Source organism: Diprion similis, chromosome 6, assembly GCF_021155765.1.
Source record: "Diprion similis isolate iyDipSimi1 chromosome 6, iyDipSimi1.1, whole genome shotgun sequence".
In the NCBI taxonomy this organism is placed as follows: domain Eukaryota; kingdom Metazoa; phylum Arthropoda; class Insecta; order Hymenoptera; family Diprionidae; genus Diprion; species Diprion similis.
The window spans coordinates 11,528,646-11,550,150 of NC_060110.1; the positions used below are offsets into that span (position 1 = coordinate 11,528,646).

The 21,505-nt window shown below is 36.0% G+C and overlaps 1 protein-coding gene across 2 annotated transcripts; it reads right to left on the minus strand.

The window, feature by feature from the left end:
- Window positions 1-662: 662 nt before the first annotated feature.
- LOC124407575 lies at window positions 663-17,087 on the minus strand. 2 transcript variants are annotated; one of them, XM_046883839.1, is made up of 9 exons: window positions 8,573-17,087; window positions 7,694-8,341; window positions 6,079-6,408; window positions 5,284-5,794; window positions 4,978-5,162; window positions 3,001-3,148; window positions 2,681-2,887; window positions 1,782-1,897; window positions 663-993 (listed from the first exon to the last, which is right to left on the minus strand). In XM_046883839.1, exons 1-9 carry the CDS (start codon window positions 16,701-16,703, stop codon window positions 878-880), a joined length of 10,392 nt encoding a protein of 3,463 aa, XP_046739795.1. In that variant the 5' UTR covers window positions 16,704-17,087; the 3' UTR covers window positions 663-877. The 2 variants fall into 2 exon arrangements, with proteins under 2 accessions (XP_046739795.1, XP_046739796.1); XM_046883840.1 differs by lacking the exon at window positions 1,782-1,897 and having other exon boundaries at window positions 664-993; window positions 8,573-15,819.
- Between the last annotated feature and the right edge of the window lie 4,418 nt (window positions 17,088-21,505).

Here is a 21,505-nt window from a genome sequence, read left to right on the forward strand (position 1 = left end):
CTGTGAAATTAGAGCTCTTAATATTAATATTAAGATGATCCGCATCGTACTTTTCTATTTTCCATAAGAATAACATGGGAAAAATGGTTTTTGCTCCTTCTGATTTTGAAAAAGTATATCATATAGGTTTTCAAGTGAAGTGAAGAAAGTGTCCACCAAAAAGCGACAAATAGTGGTTCAACGAGTTACCAGGGGGTCGATCATGTAATTTCACTTTACACATTTCCCACCATCCAAGTATTCTAATTGACTGACTAAACTTTGTAAACCTATTAGAATGCTTGGACGGTGGGAAATGTGAAAAGTGAAATTACGTAATCGACCCGCAAAATGGCGTTGATATTGTTGATAAGCAATCAGGATTTAATGTGATCGGCGGTTTTTTTTTTAATGTGGAACTTTTGCCACAGCAACGCCATGTCAATTGTACTTTATTTTATGGACACTTTCTATGCACGGAGATCCACGCGGAGATCGTACTCCCTACGTCAACCCGCCATATTTACCCGCAACACAAAGTGGTCGTCACACCGTAATTGTTAACTAAAACTGCATAGTACTATCCTCTACGCTCCGCTTTCCGTGTCGCAGTTCCAATTGTAACAAGTAGATGATTGGAATTTCGTCCAAGTGTGGCGGAATTCGAAAACGATTCTTTGCGTACATACGACGTTGAATGAAGATGTATTGAATTATAAACTAATTACAAATCAGTGATGAGCAATGCTAAGGAAAAAATTTTTGATATAAAGTATAGACCAAGTCTTATTTTACTACAACACTTTAAAACGGAAGGAAAAAATATTATCGCACTAGAGTTAACAGTCTTTCTTACAGATGTAATTACTTCACAATGTTTCAATACTTTATGTATAACTTATGTCTTGAAACTCTTTGATATTAAGGACCTTGAGGATTGTTGTGTAGGTGTACTGCAGCATTCGCAAATATAATTTTTTCTGTCAATTGTTCCATACTTGATTTCCACGCATCCTGAAATAGAATTATTCCATCAATTAGGAAATACAATATCAACTCCAATGACAATGCAACTGAAAATTTACAGAATCTTCTGTATTTGCAAATAAATTATCAGCTACGATTCTTTATCATTTTCTATCTACCAAACGCACTGTTTACATACACACACACATACAACACCTGGATTTAATATATCTTTCACGAATATTTTCCTGTAACATATACATTTATATTGGATAATAAAATTTTTTGAAACATTCGGAGCTCCTCAGGAGATGGTAGATGGACAACTTCCATTTAGGAGACGACATCACAAGGTATTAATGTATGTAATACTCTTCGGGTATTATTACAGCTCTATTTGATAAAATATATTGTAGATCATAAAAGATAATTTTGGGCAGTAACACCGAATAATCATATCTGCTAAATCTTGACAGCACATGTTAAAGCTTTTTGGCATTCCACATGCATAGACTTGTGAAGACACACATCTACTATTACATCACAACACAGGATTTTATTTCGTGGCACATGTCATAAGCTTTTTCATCATCACCTTATTTACAATGGAAGACTCATTAATCAATGTTCTTACGTAATAATTTTTTGTTAGCAATCCAGTAGTTAAATTATGCTACGACAAATCTCTGGGGATTGGATAGACTTTTGGGCATAATGATTAATGATATACTCTACATTATATGTTAATATATAATATAGTTTTTGTCATGAAAAACAATTACCAGTGTTGATGAATAATGAAAAAGCTTAAATTTAATGAAGATTCGTATCAGTACCTAAGTGCAGATATTTGTCACACGCGCCGCAATGGACTAGATTCGGTTCCAGGTCGAGTCGTTGGGCGCTGTGACAGCGGCTGCAATGTGGGCAGTAACGGCCTTTTCGCCACAGCCTTGTTAACGCACAAACATTCAAGTAGTTAGTGAAATCAAAACGACACATCGATCAATGTTCAATTATTATCATAAGTAGTAAAACAAAAACATATCGATAATAAGTAACAATTCAAAAATTTGTTTTTCAAATATATTAGTAATTGCACAGCAAACCAGTGCCGAAGACTGAGCAAATAATAGAGTGGTTCACTGGCACATGACGGAAAGTTTCTTTACACTGCATTGAAAGTTAATGGTCATGAGAGAAATATCTAGCCAACTAATACATGATATTTGATGTAAATTATAAATTATTATAGTCATTTGAGTCACAATGAATAAACTCTACTTGTTCTTAAGAATGATAGTCAATAAATGAAATCGATCTTCAAATTCACAACAAAAGGATGGGAAAATAACAACCTCTATCAATCTATGGACATTGAATTTCAAAAACATTCCAAATTATATGCTATTCACATGAATAATTGTACCAAAATAGAATCGTAAGAATCGACTGTTACGGTATAATTTGATACTGTTTCGATACAATCATTCACAGAGAATGGATATGAATTCATGAATGATATACTAGAATAGAACATGAATAACTGTACCAGAATAGAATCAAGAATACTTTGCTGATAATCTTATTCAAAGAGAATGCATATTAATTTCAGAATTCAAGCTCAGGCCGCAGAGAGCTATAAGCGATTTTTAAATTGTGTATTTTTACTTATTTTTACACCTATGCATTAAGAGTCTATAAAATATATATCTGCAAAGTTGCTTCAACTTACTTTGAACATGGAACACATAGTGTGGAAACATAGACACGTGTATTTCTCTCGCCTTTTTTGTATTCGTGCTGCCATTGTGCAACGCTATTCCTATCTGAATTTGCTCCTCCAGGTGTTCGCAGCCCACAGCTTGCACAAACAGCACATTCTCGGCAATGCCATCGCCCTTGCGGTACTCGCCTCAGACCCACACAATAAATATGATATCTGTAATTTGAATGTAGATACTCTCTCAAATCAGTCAATTCAAATATGACCACATTCTTGTGTTTACTAAAATTAAGCCCTGGTTAGTTTAAAAATAAAGTGAAACTATTTACCCTCGATCGCACATATCACAGAAGAGCATTTTATCCTCGTCTGCAGGATTATGGCATTGAACACATGTCTTGCAATCTGTACACTGCCAGGAGTACCCTTGAATGTGAGGCACCATATCTAGTGTCAAGTCAATACACGATGGGTGAACTGTAAATGACAGAAAAAAACATTTTGCATTTAAAACTATAATCAACTACAATAATATCTAGACAGTCTTAAAAATCGAATTTGCAATTAATTCGATACTACTCCATAAATTTAATAGCTTAACCAAACACTCAACTATATGGTGGATAAAGAAGTTACATCATACATAGGATTAAATATAAAAAGTATAGTAAAAAAAAATTGATATCATTCTTCAAGTCATGAACTTTCCAATAATTATCGAGTCAAATTTCATGAACTCGAAGATACCGTTGGAACGAAATGACTGTTTAGATGAGTAATAGTAATTATTCTGTAAATTCATACCTAATGTAATTGGTTCAAGCCTACGAGAATACGATGGGTACCTTCTCTGCAGATATACTTCAACCATTTTCACAACAAATAATATCAGTATCACAAATATAACCAGATCAAACTCCAATATTGTGTAATAGACAGTATTCACAAATACAATTGGCCAATAGACAGAAGAGATAGAAGGTGGACTACCAATAAGTACTTGTTGCAAGATAAAGATTTATTCAAATACTCGATTCTAGCAATGACAAAATGTAACTACTATCCATCTATATGATTTCTCTAAAAATTGTTTTATAACCGTTACTCATATATTTCTGTGCTGAAGAGTAATCAGTTATTGATGATCTGTGTACAAGATTACTTCAAACATCACAGCAAGTTGTAGAAAAATTCTGATTTGAAAAAAATTGATTTTCTGACATTCAACGAAGAAAGTAATAAAAATTAACAAAGTGACATGTTGTTAGACCGAGACATCTACACACAAAAGTTTGAGAAGATCCTTTTCGTTCATGTGGAATCCATACAAATGTAAAAATATTTTGTCTGCATGCAATGTAAGTAGTAGCAAGCAAACTCTGGTTAAGTGTTGAAGCTCTGAAACTGCACTCCAGTTTTTGTGAATCACGCGACTTGGAAAAAAGATTAACAAATTAGTTCAATTCCAAGAATTTATCAGGTGAGTCAACTGAGTGGGTAAACTTACCCTGGCGACAATATTTTTTGTCCTCAAAACGAAGAATCAGTATGAATCAAATATTGTTCAAAGATGCAATCACCTGGGCTGAGGAAATTGAAATCTTCTGTATATCAGTAAAAGGATTGTGGACCTTTTAGGCATTTCTTGCATAACAAATATTCTTTGTAAACATCGCTATAAATAATCTTTAGTTGTATTCAAATTAAGTCAAATACAAAGTCACACTGAACCATAGCAAATCTAACTACTTCTACGACACCACAATTCACCTCACATACATTTCCAATTTCATGACATTGTCATGTTACAGTAGCAATATAAAAAAATTAGTTAAATCATTATAATATGTAATATCTGTCGTATGCTACCACGCAGACATGGTGTTAATTTGAATCTATAAAGTTAATGATGAGGTCATTTAATTTTTTTTACATAGCTTATAGCTAATATGAAAAAAAATAATCAAATTGCCAAGTTTTATTCAGCTCAATAAATTTATGTAATATACTACATCACTTCTAAATTACAATATCCTAAGTCTAATATTTTTTAAATAATTCTAATTTTCACTTTTCACGGTAATAAACCAGTCACACATTGCATGTTATGTTTCCAATAAAACGAAATCCCACCATTAGGAACAATTACTCTACTCAAAGAGTGATCTAATATCATAGAATAATATGTTCAATATTGCCAAATGAAATTGCTAAGTCTTCTTTATAAGCTTGTGCAATCAAATTTACCAAGTCGACAGTAAACCAGGATCCTTTCATTTCTGATGACTATATAATTTTTCACGTACCATTTCCATTACAAGTGCCACACTGTATTAGTACTTCGGCCTTTCCATGTTTGTTTAAGTGTTTTAAACACATTTTACACTTTAAGTTTTTGTTATCTTCCTTGTGGACTCCCAACTCCATATCAACTTCATCGACCGTTGATTGGGATTCTTCTGTGTCCTGCGTTCCTTCACTAGATGATGAGCTGGAAAAGGATCTAATTAATACGAATTGTTGGTATCTAGTAGTTTTCAGTTAGAATAATTTAATGGGTGTCATTTTGTTAACCACTACATGGCATGAAATTCTCCCAATTCTTCACTCACCTAGAGTCATCGGAGGATGAATCGCTATCGCTGTCACTTTGTGATCCCTCAGATTGACTGTCAAACTTACGTTCGTTAGGTTTCATCGGACCATAAAGAACAGTATTCAATGGATAATACCGCAATTCAGCAGGTGTATATTCTCTATAATAATCTGTGTATTGTCCAGGTATCAGAGCCACAGGATAGTTACTAACTTTACGTTCCACGTCAACCTTCTGTTGTTTTTTAGGTACGTGGATAGTAAAACTTTGTAAATCTAAGCTGTACTTTCTAGACTCTTTTCGAGCTTTATTGAAATTCACGTTCCAAGATAATGCTGACTGTACAGCCATTTCCGCAAGATCTATGCGATTTCGTTCCGCATTTGCAGCAGCTGTCAGTTCTTTTTGCTTCTTTGAATGTTCTTTAGCTTGTTTTTCTCGCATATGCTTACGATACTCTTCATACTGATCTGGAAAATCGCTGCACATGACATCTAACACTTCTGTACTGCATATTGCTGTAAGTCCTAGAGATGAACAGAGATGATCTGGTTAAAACTTCAGCTGTTATGGCTACTTAAATAATGAAAACATGTTTTCTCGGGCATAACCACACGAGATAATACGCACAGATACAATCGAACATGCATAATAAGAGACGTAAAAATTGACAAGTACTTTTATACTATTAATATCAAAACCTGGAAAGTTATTGTTCAAAGTTTATTATGAAAAGGTAATGATTATATGGATTTTCATCATTCATCTTTACGATCTAAAAATTTTTCAGCAAATTTAGTTTCAAACTTACCCATATCGCACATTGCTTCGCTCACTAAACAATTTTCCCTGAGGTAATTTCTTTCCTCCATTTCTACCATTCTACGCTTCAAATCCGGGTACTTTCGTTTAAATGACTTCACTCCCAAGTATTGTGAAATTTGTTCCTGTATCATAAACGTTTCTCCTTTTTTATCAAGTGGCCATTCATACTCAGCAATTTTATCAACAGTGAACGGGCCTTCGTCAGGATCAAAGTTTATTTCCATTCTTCGATTTTTCACTTTAACTTTTTCGGACTCAGTAGTGGCTGTGCTCAGTACGCTGCCTTGAGATTCCTCATTGATTACCGTTTCTACAGCTATAACACAGTATTCACTTGAAAATATTTCAGTGGTAAAATGTCAATAGTTGAGCAAACAATACAACATTCAAAGTACTGATTTACAGTTATATTGAGTACACAGCAACTATATTTGCGGCATTAAGCTCCACTTTTATTCGACCACAACTCTAGTATGTCTCGATGTGTAAATTTGTTTAAGGATCATAAAAAAGCCCAATTTTTCTAAAAATACCAATTAATCCAATCAATAAAATCACATTATTTTTACGAATGATAATATAATAGTATTTGCATCCTGTATCCATTTATTCCCTCTTGTATTTTCATTCGGAATTCCAAATCTAATAAACAGTGATTACAAATTTTCAGAGAGATCTGTCTATTCATCTCAATGCATAAATTATAACTGAAACAAGTTACAAATAATTTTACGTATTATGGTCCGCACTCACATTCGCAAAATATTATCTGAGTGTTCATATGGCAATGTATTATTTGTGAATTTATTTATAAAAATGTGCATGACAATTACTTTACTCCTTGCAGTGATTATACATATGGTATTCATGCGAAAATCAGTGAATAATTTTTAACCTTGTCAAAACACTCCATGACGGCTATTTTATATTTGGGAATATAGAAATAAGACACGAGAAAATGCTCTATTTTTAGATATCCCGGTTGGAGGTATACTACCACATTTATATTTTAGAGACCGGGTACTTTTAATGACTCTTAACGAATCACATTGTCAAAACAGATTTCAACAAATGCAACACAACCCAAAATATGTTAAAGTTAGGTTTTGTTAATGTTTATAATTTTCAAATACATACAAAGCAATGGAAACACATTAGACAAATTGCGAAGCTAATCATTTTGTAAATCTTTGAATTTTGCCAGATTAAATAAAATATAACGTAAATACGCATTTAGGTTGTTCATCATAAGCAATAAGATTAAAAAGAATCACGATAATGTGTAATAATCAAAAATATTGAAAAGTATCACAATAACATTGTCGACAAACTACCACATTTAATACCATACTATAGTATTTACAGTGCAATCACACAATTCATAAAAGATCTGCCTTTGTCACATACACGAGTAAAAATTCAACACAGAAATGATTGGAATCATCTACAAAAATTAACTGAAGTTAGAATCTTATTGTTATTATTATTATTGTTGTTGTTATTGTTATTGTTATCATTATCATAATTATAATCATCATCATCGTCATCATCAAATCTTATATAAATAATTTTTAAATAAAAATATATGATGAATCTTTTACCAGGTATGGAGATGTTTCTAGCTGGTGTTTGCGATCGCGAATTAGACTCTGCACTCATTCGGGTTTCTTCATCAATCACCTGTACTATGGAAATTGCTTCACTTTTGCTACTTGTGTCAGGTAGTTTTATCGAAGGTGTCAACCAATTTTGATTCTCAGTTGCTGTCATATCTGTAATAATATTTTTGCTTTCCTGAATCGCAGATTTTGGTCCCTCCATTAACTGTTCAGTATTTAGCTCCGCAGTTATAGTCTCGGAGCGCTGCAACATTTCAGATATCATCATAGCTGTTGAATCAGATGTATTGACATTTGATTGAATCATCATGCGTTCTTGAGGTATTGGTTCCAGTGGTAAGGCCGAAGATAATTGTTTTCCAGTTTCCGTTTGCAGTCTCAGTTTTTTCTGCGGCTCTGGAAAGCCTTGCTTTACTATTGTTTCGGATATTAATCTCTTACGATCTGTAGGACTCTGTTTTAGAGCTCTGTATAGTTCCGATGTTTGTGCCATCACTGTTGGAATAACTCTTTGCTGAAGTGGGTCTATTAAGCTCATTGTTGATCTTTCAATTTCAGTTAACGGGTCCTCCAGTCGAGGTATTTTGCCAATAGCACAATCTATTCGGTCCATTTTTCGCTTTCCTCTTCCTGGATTAAAAAACAAATTTTAATCACAGAAATACATAGTAAATATTACTTCGCTATTAACATCTGGAATTTGATTGCTGAATTACACTCATTAATGATTAATTTCTTGTAAGTATTTCACATCATTGATATTAGACTTCAGGTAGTTACAAAACATATATTCATTTGCATAGGAATCAATCATTCATGAATAATATGCCTAGTATAAGCGCAACGCGAAATCGTACAAACCTCTTCCTCGACCTCTTTTTGGCGGGGCATAACTCTTCTGATTCCTGCAAGTTCTCTTTGGCCGGTCACTCTCTTTATGGTCAATTCCAAGTGGATGTGGCATATTGTCTAGAGCCAATGGGTCTTGTGGAATTATTTGTCGCATCAGTGGTTGCCCAGGTGGTAACGTTGATCTTTTCGGTCTGCCACGTTTTCTAGGTATTTTGATTTCTTGTGCTGTTACCTTGACTTCTTCTATTATCATAACATCCTGACTTGAATTGGAGTTTTCATTAACAATGATCAACTCTGGACGATGCTCAATTATTTCACAATCTGAATTCGGTGGAGAGCTAGAAGCATTTTTGCGTAAGATTTCTTTCAATTTTCCACTCATTGATAGATCGGTAGGTTTAGGAGGTGAAACATGAGTAATACTTATTTCTTGATTAATCACACTCATTTGTTGTCGGCTAATTGCACTAGTTTTTTTATCTAACATCACCTGCTTTTGTTCCCCAGACATAACTGGTTGAATTGTAACTTCAGGTAATCTGTGCGACAACTTAGCTTCTAGTTTACTTTTTTTTACATCCACCGGGGATATAGTAACATCTTGGCATGTTGATGGAACTTCCATGGCATTTTCTACTTTTTTGTGAAGCATTTGAATCGGTTCAATTGTCAATTCAGACCGGTTACCGTGTATTATGCTTGAATGGCCAGTTTTAAAAATCCTCATCTGAGAATCCTTAGTGGGAGATGTTGGTTCTGTACGCTTGTAATGTACGCCTGGAACACTTTCGGAATGATCTTTGCTTTTTGACGGCATTTCGCCAAAGGATTCTTGTTTTTCATTAGCAATTATAGTAGGATGCCCTGTCTTCGACAATTTAATCTTCATTTCTATTGGAAACTCCATTTCCTTGCGCTTTTGTGAAACTTCTTGAATGTTTGACAATTTTTCTTTCTGCTTCATTGCTGCTTTTTCTTTTTTGTCAGGCTCTATTATAGATGCATCTCCTGTTTTGGATAATTTTATTTTCATCCCAAGAGGAGATTCTGTTCTTTTGGGACCTTCTAGCAAGGTATGAAATTTTTCTGCACGTTTTAAGTGAGCTTCTTTGGACTCTGGAGAAACTTCAGGATGTATTATAGAAGCGTCACCTGTTTTTGATAACTTGATCTTCATTCCAAGTGGAGACTCCAAGGACTTAGATACTTCTTGGGAAATTGTTGGATGTCCTCGCCCCCCCGTGACGTTATCCTTAGGTTCGTTGAGATATTCTAGTTTTTCTGGGTGTATGATCGATGCATCACCAGTCTTCGATAACTTGATTTTCATACCAATTGGAGATTCATTTGGTTTTGGAACTTCATACGCTGCGTCAAAGATCTCAGCATCTGGCACTGCCGATTCTTGACGCTCTTGTGAAATTTCTAAAGGCACAACAGTAGCTTCACCACTTTTCGTTACTTTAATTCTCATTCCAATGGGCGAGTCTGTTCGTTTTTGTATTTCCTGTACCTCCGATTTCTCTCTATATTTCGTTGCAATTAGTTCTTTATACTCGTCAGATTCTTGTTTGTCGGGATGAATGATTGATGCATCTCCGGTTTTTGATAATTTGATTTTCATGCCAATTGGAGATTCGACGCGCCTTGTTATAACTGCAATATTTTCTATTTCGTCTTTGAATTCATCTGCTGTTTCAGACTTTTCTGGTTGTATAATAGATGCTCCCCCGGACTTCGAAAGTTTAAATTTCATCCCCAAAGGGGAGTCCGTTCGTTTTGGGATATCTTGATTAGCACTCAATTTATCTCTGGATTTTGAAGAAGAATCTTTCGACTCCTCGCAACTTTCTGTTGATATTATAGATGCATCACCGCTCTTCGATAATTTGATTTTCATACCAATTGGAGATTCTGTTCGTTTTGGAATCTCAGTTTGAGTTTCACATTTGTCTTTATACACGAAATCATCTGAAATTTCCTGTTTCTCTGGTTGTACTATCGAGGCATCTCCACTTTTAGACAATTTGATTTTCATCCCTATTGGCGAGTCTGTTCTTTTTGGTATTTCTTGTCCATTATCAACTTTTTCTTTGTTACGTTTTGGGGTCGAGTCTTTTGATTCTTGTTGTACTATAGATGGGTCCCCAGTTTTCGAAAGTTTAATTTTCATGCCCAGTGGCGACTCAATTCGTTTTGGTAAAACCTCATCAAATTTATGTTTACCTTCTTTAACCTCGTCAGTTGAGTCGTATTTCTCAGGCTGAATGATTGAAGCATCGCCTGATTTTGATAATTTAATTTTCATACCAATATGAGACGGGGATAGCACTGCGTCCATGTGGCGCTGCGTACTCTCATCATAATTATCGTTAGAAATTATCGAAGGATGACCACCTCTTGATAATTTCAACTTAATCTTACCCAATTTTTGACCAGGGCTATCTTCTGGGTTCGGAGAGTTCGCTGCTGAACGTATCTTGGGACTTTTGGGTGATCTCGGTTCACTGCAATCAGCGATAGCTGACTTTGCTATTTTCAAAATTATTCGTGGTGAACCAACATTTTCAAAATCATGTTTCTCAGAATCTTTTCTTGGAGTGTCTGAAATTCTTGGCTCGGTTTTGTCTCCACCTTTTGGAGATTCAAGCATTTTTTGATACATACTTTTAGAGTCTACCTTTGAATCTCTTTGAATAAGCAAGCTTGTTTTCGGAGTTGTAGGTGTGTCTAATATTCTTGGAGTTATTTCGTTAGAAGGTATTTCTATTTTGGGTGGTTCTTTCAATCTCTCTTCTAGAATTGAAATCTTAGGTATCTTCTCCGATCTTCTGATATTATTTTCAGGTAATTCCAGTTTATGGCTATCAGCAGATTTTTCCGAAGTAGATGCAATACTTTCACCTAATCTGTCTCTCCAACTGGGGACTTCCGCTACAGTCAAGAGATTTTTCAGCATCTCGGAATTATTTTCTGATACAAGATTTTCACAGATATCCAATTTCAAAGTAATTTCGGAAGTTTTACTCAATTCTGCAGCTATTTTCAATTTGCGTTCATTTTCCAACTTGGCTGCTTCAGAAATAATTTCTGCTTCTGATATAGCTATTGAATTCGGAGTAATTTGTTCTAATTCTACCGGTAATTCCAAAGTATCCTGACAAACTTCTGTTTCTGACAAAAAAACACAAGATTTACTCTGTTCTGAATTCTCTTCTACAATGTCTTCAGCTACTTTAGGTGACAGAAGTAGAGGAGAATCTATTGTTTGCTCCTCAGATTCTTGTAAGAATTTTACAGCACATTCTAGTTCAGAAATTTCTGAACTTTGTTGCGATGTATCGACATTATCTGCTGATGTATTGCAAAGAACTTCAGTTTCTGCTGCATCCTCAGTATCAAATAACACCTCATCTGGTAGATCAATTTTGACGTCACAAACTCTTAGCACTGCACATTCAATCAATTTTTCCTCTTCTTGTTTCAATGGTAAATTTATTTCAATATCTCTGTCTGCGTCCAGATTTTCTTCATCTTCTGTTTTACATGCTTCATTTATACTTGTCATACTTTCAACAGGTGAAATATCTTTGGGAATGGAATTGTTACTAGCTTTTAGCTCTTGGCCGTTGTCTTTTTTGAACTCATCAGCATTAATATTTTCATCATTCGTTTCTTGTATATTATCTGCAAGCTGTATATTGTCAATGTTTGTTGAACTTATGATAACATCAGTTATATAATCAGCTCCATGTGATACATTTGGCGTTTGATTTGAATCTTCAATGAAACATGTTTTGTTCACATCTTCCAGCAATGATACAGGTTGATCTTTTATTCCAGAAAATTCGTCTGCTGCTACTTGTTCTATTCTTAATGGATCAGAACTCACAATAGATGATGGAGATAAATTGCTATCCGGTAATATTTCCAAATGGTTCAAGTTTTCCAAGGGTTGTAGGTCATCCTTTAATACAGAATCAGCTAACTCATCAATTAAAATTTCATCAGCCACTGCTGTCAATTTTTCCAATTCTTCAATAGGCTCACATTTCAAATCTTCATTCACCTTCTCTTCATATTCTATTAAATCAGTAGACTGCAGTGTATCTGAAACAGATTCGGCTGTCACGTTAAATAGATTTTCTTCAGATTCAATACCTGGTAGATTGCTATCCAAAATTTGGTTAAATTTCGAACTTTCAATGGAGCTAGAAATATCACTTGTAACCTCAGGATTGCTGGCATTGATATACTTTGTTGGAAGTAAGTTTTCTTCAAGCTTCCGTTCGGTTTCTGATAATTTTGACTCATTTTCTAAAAGTTCAGATTTGCTGTCGTTTGCTTGTATTTCTTGCATGCTGATTTGCGAGTCACAAATTTCATCTACTGGATGTTCTGTTGAAATTAAATCAGCTTTGCATTGTGTTTGGCCTGAATCCTCAACTAATCCATCACTTCCAAGAGCATCCACAGATTTACTAGCAATTAGTTCGGCTTCAGACTGGGCCTCTGAATTTTCAACCTGAATTTCAGGGCTGTCCAGTTTTTGATGTGTTATGATAGAAGATAACCCTTGACACTGTATATCATCATCTCTTGATGAAGTTTCAGATTGACTAATTGCTTCCTGCTGTATTTTAGGAACATCGAAGTTAACACTTTGTTCTCTTTTTGTTTTAATATTTACTTTACTTTCATCTTTATTATGCTCAGGAACTAATTCTGAGCAGCTGGTCATTTCAGGCCAATCCTGCAATGTACTAGTTTCTGAGGCATCTTCCCAATCTGCAAGTGATACTACACTCGCAATAACAATTTCACTACATGACCCTTTAATATTTTCCATTTCTCCAATCTCTGTTTTACATTTGTCAGGTGCATCTTTTATATGCTTATTTTCTGTATCAATTGGCAATACAGTTATTGATTCAGTTTCTTCTGATTGGTGAGATTCCTTAGAGACGTGTTTCACTGACATATCATCTTGACAAATTTTTGAGCAGATAGGTATGTTAGAATTCACAGTTTTTGCTTCAACAACCTGACTGATGTTTAGTGATTCATCAGCAATGTCTGGTTCATAGGGGTCATCTTTGCATTCAACACTCTCCGAATTTGATATTTCAACATTCAATTCACTAGTATCTTCAGATGTTGCTACTTTTGAGCCTGGTGCATTTTCCGCTACTTCATCAATGATTTCAGAACCAGCTTGTGGTTCTACATCATCTCTACTATCTATTAAATTAGCATCAGGAAGGTCAACATTTTTCGTTTCTGGTAAACAGTCCCTTTGTGCAATCAAGTTTTCCCTAGCTATCTGTGAGATAACTGAGTCAACTTTTGCTTTGACAAAATTTGTTTTTTCTGCTTCACATGATTCCTGGGATGCTTGTAATTTTTCCACCTCATTTGCTTCCACAATATCACATGCTGGAATCTTGACTTCCACAGAGCTTTCGTTTCCTGACTGCATAAGGTTTATATTTGAATCTTCCCCTTCCTCTGGCTTCTCCTTGTTCGAATCAACTGATATGTCATGCTCAGTTGCAGATATATTACTTTTCAACTCCATTTGGCTTTCTTGAGTAATTGGTAATATATTTTCTATTAATGCTTGCTGTATTGGACCATCTTTTTGAGTTGCACACGTTTCAACCTCAACCGTTTCTTCGTTTTCTTCAATGCTTGAAATGTGGTTGGATGTGTTACTGGATTCATCTTCATATTCATTTTCTTTGTTATCTACAGATCGTATGATTGGAGAAATACCTTCTAAAATTTTCACATCAGCTCCCACTGGTTTTGAAGTTTTCTCTTCTATTGTCTGTGAAAGTTCTTCGACTTCCAATACTTCCCTGCAGTCTTCGTTTGTCAAGACTGTTTTTGCTGGTGCAGTAGCATCAGCACTTTGGTCATCTTCACTATGTGAATCTTGACTGACTTCTACAGGTGAAGTGACGGATTCAGAAAAATTGTTGGCAAAATTATTTGTAGTACGTAAATGTTCGGAACTTGACGATGTTCCAAGAGTTTTTGAACCACTTAATTCACTATTATTATCCAATATGGGTTCAGAGATTATGACTTCTTTTTCAATTTCTGTGTGTTCAAACTTCATTTCCGATTCAACTTGTGTTGCACTTTTTAATTCAACTTCTGGATATGTCGATACTATGGTAGAAGAAGTCTCTGCGACCTTGACAGGTTTGGGATTTTGTACAATTAAGTTTTCCATCGGCAGGACTATCTTCGCACTTGATTCCAATGATATGATATCAGTTCCAGAAGGTTTCACTGCTTTGTCAATCAATTGTATGTCTATGGGAATCTTTTCTTCAACCCCATCTGGACTGTTACTTATTTCTAGCTTCAGAATTTTACCCCCTGCTGGATCATCAATTGTTTCAAGTTCTGGCTTTAACGACTTATCTTCTGCATGAGGAATTTCCTGGGAAGGATTTTTTTCTGATTCAATCAATTCTTCTGTCATCGTAGTGCTCGTCTGCAACGGATTACTCGTATCATGAATAATACTTGGATCTGGCAATGAAGTTATTTTGTAAAATGGACTACTTTTCTCAGTATTCTTCTGACTTTGCATGTTTGTTTCCGCTTGTTTTTCCTGATCATTATCGTGATCGTCACTTAGATTCACACTTACTTGCGGTTCGATAGTTTGAACCAAGTCATTGCTTTGTGTAGTATCTTGTATATCAGCCAAGACCCTATGTGTGTTACCAGAATTTTCTTCATCTTCCAATGACTCACATTCTTGACCAATTGTAGTAGATTTTGTAGAAGGGCTTGGTGGTATATCAGAGTAAACAAGCTGTTCTGTTTCGTTGTTCGAAGTTTCAGTTAAAACATCATTGAAACTGGCTTCCTGCTCAGGCTCGGTAACTTCTATAGTTTTTTGTTCTTCGATAATGGGAGATAGAAGACTAACATCTCTGATGGTAGGCGATTCATCTTTTTCGTCAGTTTCCTGAGAGTCTTCAGAAATGTAAGCTTCCCCGATGAGTTGTAAACTCTTAGAAATACTTCCCACATTTGTAAGTACATCTGACACCTTTTTATCCTTGAGATTGACAGATGCTATTTTGTTATCTAATTCAGTATCTTCAACGCAACCCTCACTTCTCATAATATTACAGGCATCAGTTACTGGATTTTCAACAAAGACTGCTTTTTTATCTTCACATTTCGATGGGTCTTCATGCTTGTCAATTTTATCATCATTCAAATTTATTTGAGCACTGATAGAAGATGTCTCTGATGACTCTGTTGTAATTTCAGAAAGAGGTATACTAACAGTCTCCTCTACAGGGTTTAGATTTTCAATTACACGATCAAATTGGACATCATCGTTATGGCTAGTTTCTTGTTCCGTTAGACGCGAAATGTCACTTTGCAAATCATTGTCAAATTTGTTTGAAGCAGGAGCAGCGGAGCAAAATGAAGGTACATCTGCGTTCTCAGTCTCCGGTTTGTTCATCTCAGCTTTTGTTTGTTCATGCTCATTATTTGGGTCATCCAGAGGTAGCGCAACATCTTCAGCTTTAGTAGTTACTTGAACAGCCACTTCGACATCAACGTTGTTCGCTGAAAGATCTTTGGACGATGAATCTTCAGCTTTTGTAATATCTGGTGAGTTCTTATCAGAAGCAGACTTATCGTTAACTCTTCTATGATCGATATTTTCTTCTAGCGGCTCATCCACTCTCAAATCTTTTTTAGGACTTTCTTCAATAGAGATTGAAGTTTGCTGTTGAGCTGGTGACAGTGATGTAAGTTGGGTGAGAAGTTCCTCGGTAAATTTCATATCGGAACTTTCTTCAGGGGCTTCATTTGTTGTAACAGAGCTTGTTTCACGCTTGCAGTCGGTAATAATTTCTGAGAGAGCCGCTATTTCACTTTCGAGCGTCGACTCGACTGCTTGTTCGGTTTGTACACCTATTATGTCATTGATATCCATTATACTTAATGCTTCAGTATCGTATGTTTCAGAATCACTGTCTATACAGTACGGGGCATAACGGACCGGGGATTCTTGTTTGGTGGTGTCAGCTGACGTTGATTCTTTCTGTTCATCTTTGGAGCCAAATAGGCCCATTTTTGAATCCTCTGACATCGTTTAACTTATAGGATAACAAAACTGCTACATTTGATTTCCATGCATGTTTTGTTGAGTATTGGGTTAGTTATTCAGTGTTTTAAATTCATATGTAAAAAACTTTCTTTTTATTCAATACTATTTGTACGCGTTACTAAAAAAAAATATAACCACACTTTTAGTTTCGAATTATAAAGTTTACGGTTTCACATTTCACGTCGTCAGACCCAGAGTAGTTGGCAGTTTCTCGGCTCCAAACATCACTTTGCCCATTCTTACGAGAATCTTTTATGCTTCAACATTTTTCACTCAACAATGTCATTTTTGTAAACGAACCGTGTAAACTCAGTATGAAATTTAACAACTGCTCATTATTTGACGCTAGAGATGCGTCGTTCCACTGCAATGCACTGTATGATTGTTTGCTGAACACACGCTGAAAGTAGCCACTCCTAAAACGTGCCTACATCGTTCATCATTAAGGCTAATTTACAATCGGCGGCTGTACGGCGTGCGTCATAAGTTGCTTAAACTTGCAATCCGAGGGAATGATGGGGCATCATACAGTAGAGCTGGTTCACATAGACGCGGTGGCGCAATTGGGCGGTAACCAATCAGAATGCCTAAAATATAGTATTTACTATTTCATGCATTTTGATTGGTTACCGCTCAACCGCGTTCCCCGCTGACGCATCTATGTCAACCCAACCTAACTAATCATTAGTTTTCTGTTTTATCAGCCAAAAAGATGGAACGGAAAACATAATTTTCAATTCGATATTAGCAGCATTTATCAAGGCTTTATTGACAATTTTGGAAATTGTAGCACACATCACTTCACATATTGGTGAAAAAAATGTCAACGGAAATACATAAGGTTTGATTAGCTGTAACAGATAAAAAATTTGATTAGCTGCAAGAGAAGAAAATTTGATTAGCTGAAAGCGACAAAAATATGATTAACAGAAACAGACAAACGGGCTGGGGGTCAAAACTTGGAAGGGACAATATTTCAAATGGCCGATATATCGGAATTTCAAACATGCAAAAATGAAATAACGGAAGATGAGTTGTTCGAAATCTTGATTTTTAAACGTGTCACTGATTAATAGTCATTCCACTCGTTGACACTTTCGAAAATCAAGATTTCGAACAATTCGCCTTTCGATACTTTCTTTTCGCAGGTTTAAAATTTTGGTACATCGGCCATTCGAAACATTGACCCTTCCAAGTTTTGACCCCCAACCGACAGAAAATTTCATTAGCTGAAACAGTCAAAAAGTTTCATTAGCTGAAACAGTCAAAAAGTTTCATCAGCTGAAACAGACAAAGGTTTGATAAACTGAAACAATCAAAAGATTTCATTAGCTGAAACAGTCGAAAAATTTCATTAGCTCAAACAGACAAAAGGGTTGGTCAGCTGAAACATACGAAAGATTTCATTAGCTGAAACAGATGGAAGGTACGATTAACTGAAATAGTTGAAAAGTTTAGTTAACTGAAAGAGACGAAAGATATCATTAACTGAAACGGACAAACGATTTGATGAGCTAAAACAGACGGAAATACGATCAGCACAATGACAAAAGTGCGTGTGACGACAGAAACAATGTCTTTCGAGTGAAGACTAAATGTTTCTCGGTATACTTAGAAAAAAAATGATTTCGTTGCCCTGAAACAAAAGAAAATACAATTACTGAAAAAATACTTTCATGCACCTCAAATATGTTCCATAAATACTTACGACAAGATTTTCACCATCACTGTACACTCCGCGATATTTATCGCCGTGAATTGACCGCCGGCTTGCAAATGCCGCACGTTCTCTCATAACCAAAGAGTATCAAGTCAACGCGCAAAAGGCACAGTCAATTTGAACTCGAAAACTCAGTTGTGAGTAACAAGATTGATTGAAAAGCGGAAGGCTTAAGACATCGAGCGTGATTTACTTATTCATATATCGTTCACGATATCGTCACGCTAAGGGGGCGATCGATCGATTCGCATTATCAGAGTAGCGACAATTTAATCGCTCAAATGTGATTCCTTGACTATTCCCTGAATTGTCCCGTTGAAATAATCAGAATGCCCAGACATTTTTCTACGAAACTTGAATTAGATAATGTTGAGCAGTTTGTACGAATGAAAGCTCCAGAAGTTGTGCATCTTGAATATATAAATTTGGATCTGAAAAACACATAGTATTGCTTCGTTTCACACGCATAATGAGAAATCGAACGATACCCTTTCCGAAAGATAGCTTAACTGAATTTACGAAGCGTAGTTGAAAATTGAAAAAGATTCATAAAAAAATCCCGTTTTTCCTTATGGGTCGTCATAATTCCCTGACTTTTCCCGATGGACGTAATTCCCCAACTATTCCCGGATTTTCCGGTCTGTCGCCACCCTGATTATCAATCGTCGCGCAAACGACGCGTCCGATTCCCGTGATCGATCTACGCGCAAAAAGGCGCGGCCGATTAATCCGTCGAAAAATCTTAAATGTCTAGAACTTGTCGCAAAATTCTGTAGAAAACCAATTCGCATCTTTGTCTTTTTGAATCGGACATATTGCGATGCGAATTGTTGTTCCGCGATGCGAGTCAAGTCCGGGAGGGAGGTTGGAGGGCATGCATTATTGTGTGGCGTGACGGTCGGCGGTCCTCTTCAACGCGAAGTCTTCGAGCTCAGCATCTCTTCCCATCCAGCGCACCACGGAACGCGATGGATGGTCCAGAGATGCATTTTGCCCATTCAGACGATCACAGAGATCAATTAAATGAAATAATGATAGACGATGATTAAATAATTGAATTCAATAACGACTGGAAGATGGTAGCAAAGTAACAAAAAATGGGAAATTGAACCTCGTCAAAATTTGAAAGGTTACTAAGAAATAATTCAGAGACTCTTATATTCAGTCTGCGCGTGTTTCTTGATGAAAATCACTGTGATCGTTTGACGCTGTGGATTACAAAAGTAAATAACATCGCGGTGCATCGCGACCTTCCTACCCTCGCCTGATTCCCAACGGAACCGCCCAACGGAAATGTTGAAATAAGAGATTCACACGCACATCTGCATCAAACCCCGCGACGGATCCCACGGCGGCCACCTACCTACCCGATTACCTATATTCGCTCTAAACGGTTCTCCATTCTTTCCAACACACATCATTCTTCCTCATTTGCGCCGTGGTCACTGTAACTTACTTTGTCATTGATTACCTGTGGGGAGCAAAACGTTTTTGTACCATAGTCAGCGAGAGTATAATTGTTTTAACAATTGCTGCAGAACTATCGGTACATTAACCTTTTGTAAGATGGATTAACAACATCCTGTACGCTAATCAGCATTTTTCTAAGCGAGCTAGGCCTGTAGTTGTTTGATAGTTGCTGGGCATTAAAAAATTCAAAATGATTCAAGACGCATCATGCAAGTTGATGACATTACGTTCTGCCAGACTTCGAAATGTTATCGATCGAACGACCGTTGGAATATGTTTAAACCTCAGGTTTTTCCACCACTTAAACAACATCATTGTAATTATGTAATATCTGTAGTTAAAACAATCTGTTTTCGCGAATGTCGAGTAAGTGATGGTAACCTGTCGCGATGCTCATTCCACTCTCAGCAACGTGCAAAATTTCTAACTTTGAGTAACTCTGGTAAAATAGGTGAACTCGGATGAGAGAGAGAAAAAAAATGAATCGACTGAAAGTCAGGCACCGTTGAGGTCGCGAATGAGCCTATCCATGCAGCTAAGAAATCGAAGATTTGTGTAACAATTTTTACCGCCACGCCACGTGACAAAGGAGTCCCAGGGAAATACCCGTAACCTAAACACGTGCAAACTCACCAACGTTGCTGAGTAATGGAGAAGTTACTCAGATGTCTCTGCTTAATTCTGAAAAAACAAAAAAGGAAGCTCGAATTAATTTAGCAAACTGGATTTTATATCAGCACTGTTTTCTACTTCCATATTTGTTTGCCGCATGTTACGCAATGACAAAAATTAGTTTTCGAATGCAGCACATCGAATTACCAAACAATAATTAAAATAAGTTTCCTTACCTCCTCCGGGCTGCTCCACACTTCACGTGTATATGTAGTAGTTCTCGTATCTTCTTAGGTCGTACGATGGTGACACACTTTTCATACTAGAATAAGAATATAATAAATTATTACTTGCACCGTATACTTGGATCAGATTTCATGTCACTACAGATTGTCTGTGTCATTATAAGTTACTTCTGTGATATTTCAGTGGTTTCTGATTCATTTATAGAGAAATATTTTTTTAGTACTTGATGTAATTTTAATAACGATTTGAAAAACATTCAAAATTTACAATATTTGTCCAAAACACAATATGTACGAGCAAGCAATAACAGTTGACGATTTAGGTTTGCTCGAAATTTCTAAACGAATCAGTAACGCCGTTGATGCAATAACGTTTGTTGAATGTAAAAATCTTTCTATCCCCGGAAAGAAATGCGGACACACATGCAATCGTTCACAGTATTTTCTTACATAAGAAACAACGCCAAAATCAACTACGCAATAAAATTTTCATTCCACAAACGTGTGTCCACGTGAGAGACGCGATCCGCGAACCGAAATCCGAGACACAACTCGCACGAAGGTCACCTACCGCAATGTCCGTTTTTTCAAAATGTTAGAAGTAAAACGACAACGGAAGATTATCAGATCATTTTCTTGTCACGAAACTCTTGTGACTATATGCAGCGTAGTAATTACACTCGATTCCAAGCCCATTTATACTTTTTGTGTTGTAGTGGCTGCCTAACCGGACCGAG